Raw genomic sequence first — 16,867 nt, 5'->3', positions numbered from 1 at the left:
ATTAATTTGAGAGGTAGACAGGCAAATCTCCAACACTGATTCACTCCCCGGATGCTCATAGTGCCCCAGGCTGCGCTAGTGCCAGAGCATGGTCTCCTTTGTGTGGTAGGAACACAGTTACGTGAGCAGTCGCTTGCTTCCTTCCAGTGTCAGCTCTCACAGCAAGTGGGGATTGGGAGCTACACCTGAAAATCAAGCCCGAGCGCTACAATACGGGAAGTGTGCATCAACTACTGGGCCACATGCCCCACCCCTAATAAATAATAGCCCCTTTCTTCTGTTTCTGTTTGTGCTCTAGATTTTTAAGTTTTAGAACAGCAGGTAAACTTTTAATTGGACATATATCTAAACTCGTGACATATGTTTTGACTTCATATACATGAAGTTGGAACTTAAATATTTGCATTCTCATATTATCTTTATAACTAAAAAATTAATTAATAGAATTTAATAAAACTTATTCCTTTAGATCTTTCAGAACCTGCATGAAGTACCTCTGAATTTTTTCTGCTCTTAACAACTAACTTGTTAAAATTAATCAGAAATATTAACAAGCAAAATGTTCCCTGGTTAATGAGTACAGTTTCATTTATACTAGAGTAAATGTACATATACAAACATTATTTAAGGTACTTGGCCATGGTTGTGTCTGGTTTGGATCCAGTTCTCTCATAAAGTACTGTAAATTAGGAGTGGTCTGTACTCACTTAATGCTTACATGTTAACACCTCAGATACTTTCTAAATTGGAAAAGTTAGCTCATTTTCAAGTGTTGTGTTAATAATAATATTGAATGTAAAAACTTTTAAAAAGGGAGGGCTCAGAACTTCTGACAATTGTATTATTGAATCATTTGCATTAGCACGGCAAGGTGGATTGCTTACAGGAAACAGGAGGTTACCTCTTCCAAATTCTCATAAACTTGTTTTATAGTAACAAAGTATCCAGCTCTCTATCTTGAGCCTTATAGACCTTAAACAGGGCCTGAAACTAAATTAACTCTTCTATGTACACATAGCAGAAATGGCACCACCTAATAGTGTTGTTGATGCCAATGCCTAAAATTTTGCCTTCAAAATGAGAATCCAGGATCAAAAAGCCAAAGAAAAAAGTGCAGACAGAGAAGAAGCTGTCATCAGAATCCAAAGGTCAAGTCAAGCAGGACCTTTAAAATAGGAAAGCAGACAAGATCTGAGAATAACAGCGCTAAAGAAGGAGCAGGAAAAGACTGGAGAAAATGAACTTTGCTGATGATCAGAAGTCTGAGTCTGTAGACTGACAAGTGGAAGCAAGGAATATAGGATTATGGAGATGAGGGAAAGTGTGGAGTCAGAAGAGGAGAGCAGCCCAGGAATTCACAGAAGTCACTGTGCAAGATAGCCTTGCAATCTCATCCTCTCATGTGCTTATTGTGTCTGCCTCCTTTATGTCTGTCTGGGGTTTTCTTAATTTAGATTTTAACTTATGCCACTTAGATCACTGGACCTACTCTTGAGATGGCATTTTTATTTTTAATTAAATAAATTTCTGTCCTGTCACAGACGATTTGGGTATAGATAGGCTGTTACTTCCTCATGTAATATGTCTTAAAACATAGCAATTTTTTTGTTTCTTTAGATTTCTTTTTCATATTAAAAGTAATTCTAGCAGGTGTTTGCCACAGTGGTAAAGACACCGCTTAGGACAACTGCATCTCATATCTGAGTTCCTGGATTTCCGTTCTGGTGCCCACTTCTGACTCCAGCTTCCTGCTAGTGCAGGCAGCAGGTGATAGCCCAAGTTGCTGAGTCCCTGCCACCCACATGGGAAACCGAGCTTCAGATTGGCCCACCCCTGCCTGTTGCAGGCATTTCCATTGTGAATCAGTAGATGGAAGATCTCTGTCTCTCTGCCTTTCAGATAAATTAAAATAAACAAAAACTTTTTAAAAGAAAAAAATAGTAATTCTACCATTTCTTTCCAGCTTAATAAAATAAAATATAAATCATCCACATTGATTTATACAGAATATTCATTAAAAAGCATCCTTCTGTAACTAATGACAACCATTTTATAATGAAAGTATTTATCTGTATCACTCAGCATCTAGAAGGATCAAGTACTTTAACTTGAAAAATCAAAAGAGTTAACAAAAGCTCTTTCATGTTGCTAATTTTCAGCTTTCATCCATTTATACTAAGGTACAATTATAGTCTTTTAAAGATATATAATCACATCTTTTGTGGCTGTTTAAAGAGACTGTGCCAACAAGCTATTATATAAACAAGTGAGTTGTATATATAATGAGGTTATATATAATGAATGCCACTTTGTTTGCCTTATGAGATTTTGAAAAGTAGGCATGAAAAGCTAAAAACCACAGAAAATAGTTTCATCCTTGCTGAATTTAAAACTCATTACTAGAGTTGAGCAGAATAAACTAGTATCCTTCTTATCCATTTGCTCTCTGAGATTTCTGATACCAGCAGTCATCTCCAATCCAAAAATATGAAATGGAAAATTCCAGAAATAAATAACTCATACATTTTTAAATTTGCACCATTTAGAGTAGCATGATGAAATCTATGCTCTCTCATTTCATCCAGAATGTGAATTAGTCCTTTGTCCAGCTTTTCCATGCTATAGTCACTACCTGCCCATTAGTCACTTAGTAGCCCTTGTGTTCTCAGATCACCTAGAACAGTATCACTGTGCTTGTGTTCAAATACCCTGTGTTAATTAATAAGGACACCCAATGTGCAAGAGTAGAGATACTGGCAATTCAGATATGCCAAAGAGAAGTAGCAAAGTGCTTCCTTTAAGTGAAAAGGTGAGAGTTCTCAATAAGTTAAGAAATAAAAGAATTTAGAAAGTATGTATGTGAGGTTGTTAATATGTGTAGTAAGAATGAATCATCTATATAATTAAGAAGAAGGAAAAAGACATGCAAGTTATGCTGTCATACCTCAAACCAAAGAAATTAGATCAGATTCATACACCTTTTATTACAGTACATTGGTTTATTTTATTGGTTATTGTTCATTCTTATTGGGCCTATTTTATAAATTAAACTTCATCATAGATACATATGTACAGGGAAAAACATCAAATATATACATTTCAGTGCCATCTGAGGTTTCAGGCATCCACTGAGGATCTTGGGGATGAGGGGGGGCTGTTGTGGTAGTTTTGTCAATGTCTGTAATCGAGTAGCAAAACGTGAAAGTCAGCATTTTAAGAGAATACAAACATATGAAGCACATTTTGAATGCGTTTATGTTTATACCTTTTCCTTACTCCAAGAAGCATGTAAGGCAACTCAAATCTCACTTAAATGGACCCGTCAGTCATCTGCACTTATCAGTCAGCATGTCTTACTGCTTCTAGGTCTCATTCATCTACTTCTGATGAAGAGGACACTTCAAAACAGAAGAAACAAAAATATCAGAAGAAAGAAAAGAAGAAAGAAAAAAAGAATAAATCAAAAAAAGGGAAACATCACAAAAAGGAAAAAAAGAAGAGAAAAAAGGAAAAGCATTCTTCGACTCCGAATAGTTCTGAATTTTCCAAAAAGTGACTTGAGACTTTGGCCTACAACATTAAATTTAAAATTTTGTTCTTCAAAGTTACTTGTCCTTCCTTAGAATTTGCTATCTATTTATGCTTTGTAGTAAATCATGGCCTTCCCCATATAGATAGTTTTCATATGTGGGATGATTATCTTCCTGACAGTATGTTTTTCAAGTACTATGATATAAAGCGTTAAACCAGTCTTGATACTCGATAACCATGCCCTAAGCATAGGTATTTATACATACAAAACACATCACTTTTGGTATTTGTGTCTCCATGTGTTTGACTAGTGTTATTACATCTTAAGTCGATTGTGAAATGGCTTTATTACAGTCAGCACAGGTAATCCACCTGGCAGTTAATGAATCAAGTGTCCATCTTCCAGTGAAAAAGCTAGGTAGGGGTTAATGCTTTGCTCTTGACACTGAAAATATTTAATAGCTTTATATGCTATAATGTAATGTACAAAAAGTGAAATCCTTCACTGCTGTTTTTAAATCTCTAGGCTTTTTTGGTTTTGACTACGACTTTTTAAATGAACAGTGTGGGCAAGAAGATGATAATGAAAACTTTTACAACAAAATTTTGTTCTTTTATGAAATGCAGTTTCTATTTTGTGCCTCCTTTGTTTTGTAACAGTTAAGATCTTCCTTCCTGTTTAAAGAAACTAGTCTAGTCCAGCCCACTAGTAAGTCTCACAGAGCCGATGTGTGTTAGTCAGGATTTTTCAGGTAGACTCCTGGGTTATTTTACCAGTGTGCCATATTGGCATGTGATACCTCAAACACAGAAATTTTTATTTAGTAAGAAAACTAAATCTTCATTACAACTGATTTTTATTGTATGTAATATGTAAACTTTATTGATCTCGCTTCTATGAATAATGTGGAAAATGTTTATAAATGTGAGCATATATGTTTATTTTGTCTGAAATAATTTGTAGTTTTGAAGCAAATTTCACACTGAGGATGTTTCCCTCTTTTACTTCAGTGATAAATCTCAGTAGCAGCAACAAAGATTTTTAATTAAAAATTTTATTCTATACTTTTTAAAATTCAAGAGCCATGGAGTTTTATCATGAAAGCCTTATACAACAATGGGAATTTATATGGGTAAGCATTTTGAAACACCTACTAGTAGATATAAATAATTCTTAAATTTTTAATTTGACAACGATCAGTGTCACTTATTTTGCTTATTAATTGGTTATCCCTTATGCCCAGGAAGTTAAATACTTACCATGTTGTAGCAGCATCAACAGTCTACCAGTTTTCATGGCACAGCACCAAAGATTGCAAATACCTCATTGTAGTACACTTACACATTTTAAAATCATTAACCCTTAGACATGGCTACAGGTGAATTTTTGATGTGAAATCAGGTAAGTACTCTTAACCTCGCTGGCTGGAAGGTTTACAGGTTCTTCCTTCACCTGACATACCCTCTGTCGAATTTGGGAGGCTTCATCATTTCTCTTAGCATACGTTTACCTATGTGAGAACTGCATCTTCGTTTCTTTTCTAGCACTGCAATCATTGAAGCTCTCATACTCCCAGCTTTTCCGTAATCTAATGTAGTAATTTGGCCTACTCAAAAAGAAATTATTTTGTTTAAATAGTTGTCAGGTATTGGGAGAGAAACACAGAGTATTGGGTTTTGAAGGGTTTGTCTTAGTTTTGCTACTAATATTATGAAAATGCAGTTATCAAGACTGATTGAAAAAATAAGTTTAAAAAGCTTTTAGAAAAATGATTACAAGATGCTACATACAGAAGGATGGCTTCATCTCTTTGAGTGTGTAAAGTGGTTTAAAATGATAGCAATTGTAGTGAAACAATCTAATTATTTGTAAGTTTTTACAGTTGTTAATTATAAAAGTTACAAGCTGGCTCATTTGGTTTGTTTTCTGAGTGCTGATACAATAATGATCCAGAAGTTATATAAAAGCCCTCATTAACTAACAAAGTATACAAAGGACAAGATTTCAGTGCTCGGGGCTGGTGCTGTGGTACAGCAGGTCAAAGCCCCATCCTGCAGACTCGGCATCCCATATGGGTGCTGGTTTGATTCCTGGCTGCTCCATTTCCAATCCAGTTCTCTGCTGTGGCCTGGGAAAGCAGTAGAAGATGGTCTGAGTCCTTGGGCCCCTGCATCCATGTGGGAGACCCGAAAGAAGCTCCTGGCTCCTGTCTTCGGATCAGCTCAGCTCTGGCCGGTGCGGTCATTTGGGGAGTGAGCCTGAGGATAGAAGACACCTCTCTCTGTCTCTCTCTCTCTCTCTCTCTCTCTCTCTCCTCTCTCCTCTCTCTGGCTCTGCCTCTCTCTGTAATTGTCTTTCAAATAAATAAAATAAATCTTTAAAAAAAAAAAGATTTCCGTGTTCAGTGCTTTTTTTTCCCTGGATGCAATCTTGGAATTAAAAAAAATTTTTTTTGAAAGAAAGTGAAGCGCAAAAGAAAGCTCCTATCTGCTGTTTAACTCTCCAAATGCCCTCAACAGCCAGGACTGGGCCAGGGCCAGAATCAGGAGTCTGGAATGCAATCTCGGTCTCCCATGTGAGTGGCAGGAAATCAATTACTTGAACTATCATTGCTTCCAACAAACCTCTGCATCAGCAGGAAGCTTGAGTCAGAAGCCAGAGCCGGTATCCAACTCAAGCACTCCAATGTGGGTGTCTAAGTAAATTTTCTTTACAAATTAGCATAATTGATGGAATCATCTCATCTGTGAAAAGAGCGTTTATTTTTACTAATTATCTTCTAAAATGATCTTACTATTGGGATTAGATGCAAAATTCACTAATATAGTTTAGGAGAAAATTCATGAAGTTTCATCCTATGCAGTATGTAGCAGAAGAAAACCTGAATTTATTGGTAAAAATCCAAAAGTCCTGGCCATTCCAACTACTATGACCTTAACAAAGTCATTTAGTTTCCCTAGCCTTGCTGTGTTTTACCTATAAAATATATCAGATTATCTCTGATCATGTCCAGTCTTTAATATATGTGCTTATTAATGTTTCCGTGAAATTCTAGTAACAAACTGATTCTAGAAATTATAGATAAGCAGTTAACATTCTATGAGTAGTAAAGATGGAGTTTGTTAAATACAGAGATTAAACACCTTCAACTTCAAGCAGATAATTGATACGTTGTCATTTGTGCCAGATGCAGACAATTTAGATTTCAGTGTCATCAGATTATCTGAACACTTCGAGGTGGTTGTTTTGGAGCTGATGGACCTACTCCCCTTACGTTTTCCGCATTTGTTTTCTCAGTATCATTTGTTGGCTAAAATCTTCAAGATATTCCTAGTTCTTCACAGGATACATTTCCATTTAAATCTTTGGTTCTTTGAGGCCAAAACATCAATACATGAGAAGTATAACAACTATATGTATATGCATTTACTGCTGTGTCTAAAATTGCATAGCCCTAGGCCATCTTCAATAGAAACCTAGACTGAAGAATGCCAGTGAGTCCTTTTTTCAACAAACATTTATTGAGTGGCTAGCAAGGCAAACACTGCTAAGAAGCCAGGATACAGAGATAAACAAGACACATTTGCTCCCCTGTAGGAGTTCACAGTTTTGTTGGTAGAAGAAATATTAGAACAAATAAGTGCAACATTGACCTCCACATGGGTTTGTAGAAACACAGAGGGCTACCTTACCTAGTTGAGAGAAATTAAGAGAGTAATGCCTGATGTGAAGAATTGAGACAGCTCTTTTCAGTTCTCAGGAGCAAGAGAAGGTCTTATTTTGCATGTTTGGGAACTTGTACTTTAATCTGCAAGTCATGAGATGCCATTAAACAGTTTTAAGGAGAGAAATTACTTTTATCAAGGTTTGATTTCATTCATTTCATCATCCCAGTAATTCTACAATGTTGCAAAGGTAAAATTGCTCTCATTAGAAGGCCACACAGAAAATAATTTGATTCCTTTATGCTCTATTGTTTGTACTCTTCTTCTGGATCCACTTTTCTTTCTACAGTCTGACTGTTACCAAAAATCACACCGTGACTGAAGTTGTTTAAAAACACTTAAAGCTATCACACTCTTTATCAGATTTATCCCCAGAATTAAATGTACATATAGTTGGAATGTATTTTGTTTTTATGTTTTATTATTGTTACCTGACTTCAAATAAATTTGATTACTGAGTTAATCTAAGTTCAGACTCTGCTATAATTCAATAAGACTTCTTGCTTTTAATGTTTGGCCTTAATCTGTGAATCATAACCGCCTCAAAGTTATGTAGAGTGTAACAGTTGGTCCCCGGGAGGAGCCCTGTAGCCATGGCTCAGGTAAGCTAGTAGTAAGCTGCCTCAGCAAGGGCGCACTTCAAGGACTCCAGCTCATCCTGTTCTGGGATTTGAGCTTCCTGGGCAGTGGGTGTTTTAGGCCAGTGTGACAGTACCACAGGTGTGAAGGCTAGCATCTTCAGACCACAACTCCTTTAAAAATGTATGAATTGGCAGAATTATGGCACCTCTCCTAGAATGCAACCTATAATGCATCCAGCCATGACCAACTCCATTGTACCTTCCCCACAGGGTGGGAGGAAAAGGAGGTAATGAGCAGGTTACTGGCACTGAGTCTTTTTTTTTTTTTTTTTTCTAATTTTTTATAAGAGGAAAAGAACAGGAACCAGCGCTGTGGCACTGCGGGTTAACACCTTGGCCTGAAGCACCGGCATCCCATATGGGCACTGGTTCTAGTCCTGGCTGCTTCTCTTCCCATCCAGCTCTCTGCTATGGCCTGGAATAGCAGTAGAAGATGGCCCAAGTCCTTGGGCCCCTGCACCCATGTGAGAGACCAGGAAGAAGCTCCTGGTTCCTGGCTTCAGATCGGCACAGCTCCTGTTGTGGCCATCTGGGAAGTAAACCAGCAGATGGAAGACCTCTCTCTCTATCTCTACCTCTCTCTCTAACTCTTTCAAATAAATAAAATAAATCTTAAAAAAAAAAAAGATGAAAATAACAGATTTCATGTAGCTCATATACAATTCTGGGAATATAATGATAATTGCCTCGCTTTTTCTTTTTTTTAAAATTTGTGATAACAAACTTCTATAGTCACAGGTTTAATACTCCACTAAATGAATTCAGTAAGTAAAAAGTGGAAAGACCATTGTCATGCAGGAATATAGGCAAGGGCTATAAATCCCAAGACGTGAATTTCGCTCATACATTAAATTATTCTGGCCTCTGAGTCTTAGTTCCTTGCGCTTTGTGTCATATGTAGCAATAGCCCTTTCCTTCGAGCAACAAGAATAGAATTGTCTCAGTGCCTTAACTTCACCAACCTGGATTTTCACCTCATTCAACAGAGTAGTATAATACTGACTCCTGTGTATCAGGTAGCAACTTTTCTGTGGTTATTCTGAATCAAAACTATAAAATATCAAATACTTACAAAGGTTTTATGGGCCCTCACAAAAATAAATAAAACTTCTTTGCATTTATGACCACATAAAATGTTATCTTTGTAATAGAAATGTCTCAACTTTCAAATTTCACAAACACTCTAAGCAATTTTAATATTTAAACCTTGGCAAAATAGTGAAATCTCTCAGGCAGTAGGATAACTGCCATAATTGTTTGGAATGGGATCATTCAGTGTAGCCACATAAAATTACTGAAATTTTTGAGAGTTGATTTTTCCTTCACATTAGCCACATTTCAAGTACCCAGTAGACACATGTCAGCTGGTCGGACAGTGCAGATAAAGACCATTTCCATCAGAGAATCTTCTCTTAGTGATGGTCTAAAAGATATTCTTATGGAAAATTACCATATACTCTGTATGCCCAACAACAATAAAGCACTCTCTCTGTGCCAGGCCAGAGAAGCTGCATCCAGCACCTTTGGAAAGTCTAGTTTTCCAACGTGTTCAGCAGCACTGGCTTAAGGTTATGATGAATTCTATTAAAAAACCAGGTCTGAGTCCTTGTAATAGAAATCACATGTAGGAATAAAAATTTTGTTAAACAATTACAGCTTGCAGAAACGGGTTTTATCTCTAGATGCCTAGGTGGTATTGATGTGAAAGTATTAGATGGGACTGAAGAAGTTGTTTGTCTTGTAACTTTCCTTACAGAGATTCTTTAGGAAATTAACAGTGAAGAATTTTTATTGTGGTTATATCTTGAGCTGCACAGAATACTTATTGTGCAAATTATACATGGTGATTTTTTGTTATTGAATATTGGCTTTTATAAATCCAATATATTGTGTGCAGTCCATATCCCCAAGGAGGCATGGGTTAGTTTCTGAGAGACTTAAGAACATGCCACTTCTAGTTCATAATACAGTTCCCCCTGAGATTTACCTATCCAATATCATCTCTTATAAAAAATAATTGCTGGCAAGTTTACAAAGATAATGAAATGCTGGTAGTATGAGATAAACTCAAATAGGTTTGCTTATGTTATTGATATATTTAATTTATCCTGAAGAGTTAGCATAATGTCAGGTAGTACAAAATCATCCTAATTAGCAGATAAAAATAAACTTATGCACATGGAAATCTATCAAAAACCCTTAGTGGATACTGAATAAATTAATTGAATGTTCAAAAATGCACCTGTGTCTCGCTTTTGTGAGTGCTGAATTTTTTAAAAGCAATGTTACGACTGCATTTGAAATGTATTCTTCATTGTTATTGCTCCATCTCTCCAGTGAGCCTTAGCCTTAGCCTTTTGAACACAGGGTTTTTCATTAATAAACAATGTTGATTTTTTCATGAATTACATCATCAGCTCCGTAGGATGTTTCATTTGTTGAATTTGATGCTGCATTTGAATTGGTGGCTTTGATTTTTCTGTTCGAGTTGCCTGCAAATAACAAACCAGAAATGAAATAGTTATTTGAAATTATGACATACATTTTGAGTTATTAAAATTTGTGCTTAAATTGTAGTAATATTGATAATATGTCCTTAAGCATTTATGTGGACAGGTTAGAACTGAATCGTATCAAATCGTTTTTGAGCATATCCTGCTGAAAGTAAAATAAGGGAAATAGTCACAGAGGTAAAAATTGCATTCCCAGGCTTACCTTTCTTATTTCCTTTTTTCTATGAGAAAACTATACATTTGATTAGAAGGTGACAGTTTCTAGGTACTTTAATGAAAATGTGATTGTTTCTACCTTTATATAAATTGAATAAACTATATTTAAGCCAATCACAATAATTTGAAACTCTGTTAAGATTTTGCCATCATAACCAATTTAGATGTGATTAAAAAAATTTTTTTTGTTCCACAATGTCATCCACTCACCACAAATAGATACCAGTCAAAAATCAGCAAAATACAGGAATATGGATTTTTGCTTAATAGAAGCAAGAAATTAATTGTTATTCAATTGTATTAGAAAAGTTGAGTAATTGTGGAAATATTTAATGTGTCATGTTTCACCAGTATAAGATTCCAACTATATTTAAGTAGCATGTAGATATGTAAAATGCAGAGGGAGAAACCGCCAGAGTTCCTGATGACCTTCATGTTGCCAAATCCTTTGAGTTCATTTCATCCTCCTGAAGCAGCACTTGATCCACCTCTCTCCTTGGCTTCCAGAATGCCACCCTCCCTGCATTCCCTCTTCCCTCACCATTGCTCCTTCTCCATCGCATTGCTGCTTTTCTTCTCCCAGAGCACTTGCGAGTGCCTCAGGGTTCCGCTCTTGCTTCCTGTGGCTGCTTCACTCCCTGATTAGTTTCTCTAGTTCTCTGGTTTCTAATACCATCTCTGCCGAGGACTCCCAGATGTGTATGAGCATCTGTAACCTAGATGGCTTCTAAACTCCAGAGTCAGCTTTCTAGTTCACATCTCCAACTTCATCCAAAACGGAAATTGGGGTTATTCCTAGGAAAATTAAATATAAACACAAAAACGCCACTCCACTTGCTATTTTCTTCTTAACTGCAGGCAAATCCAGTGCTCCAGCTCAGGCCAAATACTTGGGTCCTCTTTGCCTCTGCTTCTTCCTCTCACGGCCATATCTAATCCATCAGAAATCCTACGAATAGCACTTCTAAAATAAGTCTAGAATCAGACCATTTTTTTACCATCTTCACTGTTGCCACTGTTCTGTTTTCATGCTAACTCGCAGAGTGGTCCTTTAAAAAGAATAAATCATGTCCTCTACACAGAACTCTGCATTGCACCCAGGTCTTTATAGTAAGCAATCTACAGGATCTCATTACACCATTCATCTCCTTGATTGCACCTTTTTCTACTTTTCTCCCTGGTTTGCTCCAACCTCTTTGATCAAACATTTCAGGCATGTTCCAGCCATAAGCCCTTCCTACCAGCTATTCACTCACTCCAATGTGCTCTTCTCCGCAGATAATATGCAGAATAACCCCCTAGCTTCCAAGTTTCTGCTTGCCTTTTCATTGGGCCCCACCCTAAACATTATTTTAAATCACAACCTGCATAACGCCATCTCCAATTCCTTCTGTCCTCCATTTTTTCTCTTAGCACTTTTATTCTAATAAAATTTGCATATTTATCATTCTTATAATTTGTTGTCTATCTTCCCTTACTAAAATGTAAGTACCACATAATAAGGGATTTTTTTGACCATTTTGTTCAGTGATGATCCTAGAAAAATGCCTTAAACATAGCTGATATTCAATACATTTTTGTTGATTGACAGTTTCTCATAATTAAAGCCTTAACATTGTGAGTGGCAAAGGCACGATTGAAAGTCAACTGGGGAAAAAAATGTTTAAGACAAATGATTCATGTCGAACATAGAATAAGGTCTTCCATATCAGTATGTGAAACATTAATACCTCTTGGTGAGGAAATGGGCAGGAAAAATAGTTTCTAATAAACATGAAAAAGTCTTCAGGTTTGCTAATCAGAAATAAACATAAATTCAAAAGGCAAGATACTATTTTTTATCTCCCAACTAGATACAGATAAAAAGATCCTTCTTGGCCAATGATGTCATATGACAGGAGTGTACATTGGTATATTTTTTTAAGTCTGAAATATTCCTACTTAATAATTTCATTGTGACATGAAATTCCTCATGAAACCATCAAAAATAAGATCTAAAATTTCTGTACACATACAAAAATGTTCGCTGATTATTTCAACAATAAAAACATGCAAGTAACTAAAAATTCCAATAAGAGTGGAACTGCTAAATTATCATGCTGGGGGTATTTTATAGCCATTTAATTTTAAACAGTGGTTTCTCAGAAAAATTTTAATTAATGGAAACTTTCCAGTATACAGTGTGAAGTAAAGAATGATGCAAAACTATCAACAAGATAGTGACTACTTAGCATTTACCCATAGTACCTATTATCAGCTTCTCTCAGGTGGAAGCTCTTTAGGGTCAAATCTGATCCTGGTTATGCTGAGGATCTAGGCCTCCTTCCCTCTCCTAGCTCAAGTCCCTCCATTACTGTCCTTGTACCAGGCATTTCTCACATGCAAAAATACTGAGTTTCCCAAACTCACTCTGCTCCCTCCCTCTTTGCCCCAACCCTCTTCCAAGCCACCCACTGTTCCTTATTCTTCAGCTTTCTTTATTCAAAACATGCTTCCAGTCCATCAAGCTTTGCATATCAGCCTCAAACCTGCCTGAGTTCTTTGAGTAAGAATGGACTTTTAGAAAGACATCCTCTTGGGCTGGAGCCGCGCCTCACTAGGCTAATCTTCCGCCTTGAGGCGCCGGCACACCGGGTTCTAGTCCCGGTCGGGGAGCCGGATTCTGTCCCGGTTGCCCCCCTTCCAGGCCAGCTCTCTGCTATGGCCTGAGAGTGCAGTGGAGGATGGCCCAAGTGCTTGGGCCCTGCACCCCATGGGAGACCAGGAGAAGCACCTGGCTCCTGCCTTTGGATCAGCGCGGTGCACCGGCCACGGTGGCCATTGGAGAGTGAACCAACGGCAAAGGAAGACCTTTCTCTCTGTCTCTCTCTCTCTCATTGTCACTCTGCCTGTCAAAAAAAAAAAAAAGAAAGACATCCTCTTCTTTTGACCAGATAGCCTATCTTCCAGATGCTTATTTTTTTTTTAAGATTTACTTATTTATTTTAAAGTCAGAGTTACACAGAGAGAGAGAGGCAAAGAGAGAGAGGGGTCTCCCACCCACTGGTTAACTCCCCAAATGGCCACAACAGTCAGAGCTGCACTGATCTGAAGCCAGGAGCCAGGAGTTTCTTCTGGGTCTCTCACGAGGGTGCAGGGACCCAAGGACTTGGGCCATCTTCTGCTGCTTTCCCAGGCCATAGCAGAGAGCTGGATTGGAAGTGGAGCAGCCGGGACTCACACCAGTGCCCATATGGGATGCCGGCAGTGGCTTTACCCACTATGCCACAGCGCTGGCCCCCACATTTTTTTTTAATTTTTTGTCTTTAAGTAAGCCTAAGCCTCACCTTTAAGTGTGTTAATGCTTCCTGTCTTTGCTTATCTGTAAGTAATTGCTTTCTGTAAGTAAATTGCTTTTTCATTTAAAAAATTAAATATACATATTTATATAGTACTTTCCTACATGTAAACTGCTTTCTTGGATACTCTGGGTCAATTTCATGGTTGAGCACTCAAAGTGCAATATTATTTACAAGTTTGGAAGGATGATGCCTCACTACAGCTCCCAGACCCTGCCCATAGGACTGGAACACACTTGGTGTTGATCTTTGGGTTAATACTAAAAGTACTATAAGTTTAAAATCTGGGGACTAGAATGGTACAATATGTGGTTTTGTTTCATTACTTCTGAACATTATAGGTGATAAAATAAGTGACTGAATGTTCTCCTTCTAAACACCCAATCATTATGTCCAAAAGCCAAGTTGTAGTAGGCACGTTTTCCAGCCTGGAAAATAGCCCTTTGCCCAATCAGCAAGCAAAGTTGTACCAGGGAAAGTTGGCATGAGAATTACATGGACTGAAAAATTCTTGACTGTTATTTGCAAAGTGGACTTTCAAAAAATAGTTTCACACTTAGCTACTAAACACTTAAGTAGTGGAATATAGTCTGTATAGGGGCTTTGGAAAATGTCTCATATAACATTTAAAAGCCAAAGTAAGGCATTTGCATGTTATTCTTTTTTCCCTTGCTTAGCATAGTGTTACTCTTCAGTATCATGGCAGATAAAGATGAAAAATAAAGGATATGAGATGGAAATCAATTTCACATTATCTAGAATAATAATATTCATATCTTTCTTTTTATCTTTGAGCATTTATTTAAACATCTAAAATTTTATTATTTTGTTAGAATTTCCAGAAACCTAAAAACTGTAATTTCAGTTTGTTCAAGCCTTTCATGTTTTCTAAACTTATTACCCTTAAGTTCATCATGCTTTAATCAGACTTCCAATGTGGTTTTTTTTTTTCTACGTGGTCACATATAGTTGTTAGTTGGTTGATTGGTTGGGTGTTTTATGGGAAACAAACTCAAGAAGTTATTTCCTGACTGAGTTCATAGCTCAAGTTTCCTTTATGTCTCTCTTGGCAACTAAAGAAATTTGTCTAACCTGTCTACCACTTCTGAGATTCAAAGGATCACAAATTCCATTCCAGTATTACAGAATTTTCTTCATATAGACTTGTAAAGACCCTCAGTTCCCCAGCCCTGACTCATTATTTACTTGGCAACTGGATCCTGCTGACCAACCCAAGTACAAAGATAATTACTTAGACTGACTTTTTTAGCTAACGCAACTCCCCAACAAAGCCAATTTGCTGTGCGAACAAAAGATCTGTTACAGAAACCAGTGCCATCTGTAGTGACCACTCTCACTGCAGCTTATAAAACTCCAAAAGTGCTTTCAGTGCATACGCCTCTAGCAACTGAGAGCAACTGGACACATGGAAAACCAACTGGAATGGGTGGAGCTAAAGTGATCAGACTAGCTGACATTTTTGTGGGATGATTTTAAAAGAGAAAGAGGGATCCAGTCCAGCTCTGCTATAGCCTGGGAAAGCAGTGGAAGATGGCCCAAGTCCTTGGGCTCCTGCACCTGCGTGGGAGACCTGGAAGAAGCCCCTGGCTCCTGGTTTTGGATTGGCACAGCTCCGGCCGTTGCGGCCATCTGGGGAGTGAACCAGCGGAAGGAAGACCTTTCTGTCTCTCTCTCTCTCACTGTCTGTAACTCTAACTCTCAAATAAATAAAATAAATCTTTTAAAAAAAAATGAAGGAGGCTGGCGCCGTGGCTCAACAGGCTAATCCTCCGCCTTGCAGCGCCGGCACACCGGGTTCTAGTCCCGGTCGGGGCGCCGGATTCTGTCCCGGTTGCCCCTCTTCCAGGCCAGCTCTCTGCTGTGGCCAGGGAGTGCAGTGGAGGATGGCCCAGGTGCTTGGGCCCTGCACCCCATGGGAGACCAGGAGAAGTACCTGGCTCCTGCCATCGGATCAGTGCGGTGTGCTGGCCGCAGCACACTGGCCGCGGCGGCCATTGGAGGGTGAACCAACGGCAAAGGAAGACTTTTCTCTCTGTCTCTCTCTCTCTCACTGTCCACTCTGCCTGTCCAAAAAAAAAAAAAAAAAATGAAGGAAACAGTTTTCCTAGTTTTATTTTAATGAATAGAAACTGATTTCTTAAGCAATATAGTAAGGCTAAAAACAGCTGCCTCTTTTCTGTCGCAAGTTTTTCACATGGATTTGATTTTAAATCAAAAATCAGGAATACCATTCAGTTCTCCAGGGATTTGTTACACATAAAGAGTTTTTCTTATTTAATTCATTTGTTGGCTGCCATCGCAGTTCTTTCCTGGGTTGACATTGGTTGCTCTTTCTGCTGCTCACTTTCCATTTCATTCTTCTTTTCTTTCTTTGGTATGGTCATTTTATGTAAATCTCAACCTTCCTTTAATCCTATACCTTGGAGACTAGCATTTAATTTAGATCTTTGGCCATTGCCAAAATTTAAACTCAATTCATCCAACAAAATCTTTCTACCTGTTCTCATTATGGCTGAGCCAGTATATTTTTCCTGATAACAATTAAAAATTGCATTTATGTTCAGAGCCAGTCCTCATAAATCTGCTTACCCTAAACTCTTCTGCAGACTCTGTTATTGCCCTGCTACTTCAAAATATCAGAAGAATACTAGAGACTTCTGCAAGTCTTTAGCTCCTAGCTATCTGGCAGAGGAGGTCCCAGCTTTTCTGCCAGTATCTGCCTATATTCTCCCCGAATGTTACCATTCTAATGGCAGTTTCCAACTGCTAATCTAGCTAGATCACGTCATTATTTAGAGGAAAATCTACACATCCCATTCATCCTGCAGTTGCTTCCACTGGAAATAAACAACCTAAAATTTGCGCCCTGAAAGTGTGTGTT

The 16,867-nt window shown here is 37.8% G+C and overlaps 2 protein-coding genes across 6 annotated transcripts in view; one reads left to right on the top strand and one right to left on the bottom strand.

Moving 5' to 3' along the window:
• Positions 1-10,137, top strand: part of SREK1IP1 (SREK1 interacting protein 1) — a 38,973-nt gene extending 28,836 nt beyond the window's left edge. For 2 of the 5 annotated variants that reach the window (XM_008262268.4, XM_017344748.3), the window contains exon 5: positions 3,367-7,725. In XM_008262268.4, coding sequence (XP_008260490.2) covers positions 3,367-3,556 — 190 coding nt within the window. In that variant the 3' untranslated portion in view covers positions 3,557-7,725. Of the gene's footprint in view, positions 1-147; positions 7,726-8,186 lie in introns of those variants that run through there. The other 3 variants (XM_070056757.1, XM_070056756.1, XM_070056758.1) reach the window with 2 other exon arrangements.
• SHISAL2B (shisa like 2B) overlaps positions 5,609-16,867 on the bottom strand; it is a 29,932-nt gene continuing 18,673 nt past the window's right edge. The window contains exon 3 of the mRNA XM_051853723.2: positions 5,609-10,390. Coding sequence (XP_051709683.1) covers positions 10,275-10,390 — 116 coding nt within the window. The 3' untranslated portion in view covers positions 5,609-10,274. The remainder of the gene's footprint in view (positions 10,391-16,867) is intronic.

Source organism: Oryctolagus cuniculus, chromosome 14, assembly GCF_964237555.1.
Source record: "Oryctolagus cuniculus chromosome 14, mOryCun1.1, whole genome shotgun sequence".
NCBI lineage: Eukaryota > Metazoa > Chordata > Mammalia > Lagomorpha > Leporidae > Oryctolagus > Oryctolagus cuniculus.
The sequence above is the reverse complement of the archived record's forward strand: the minus strand, read 5'-3'. Positions and strand labels throughout refer to the sequence as shown.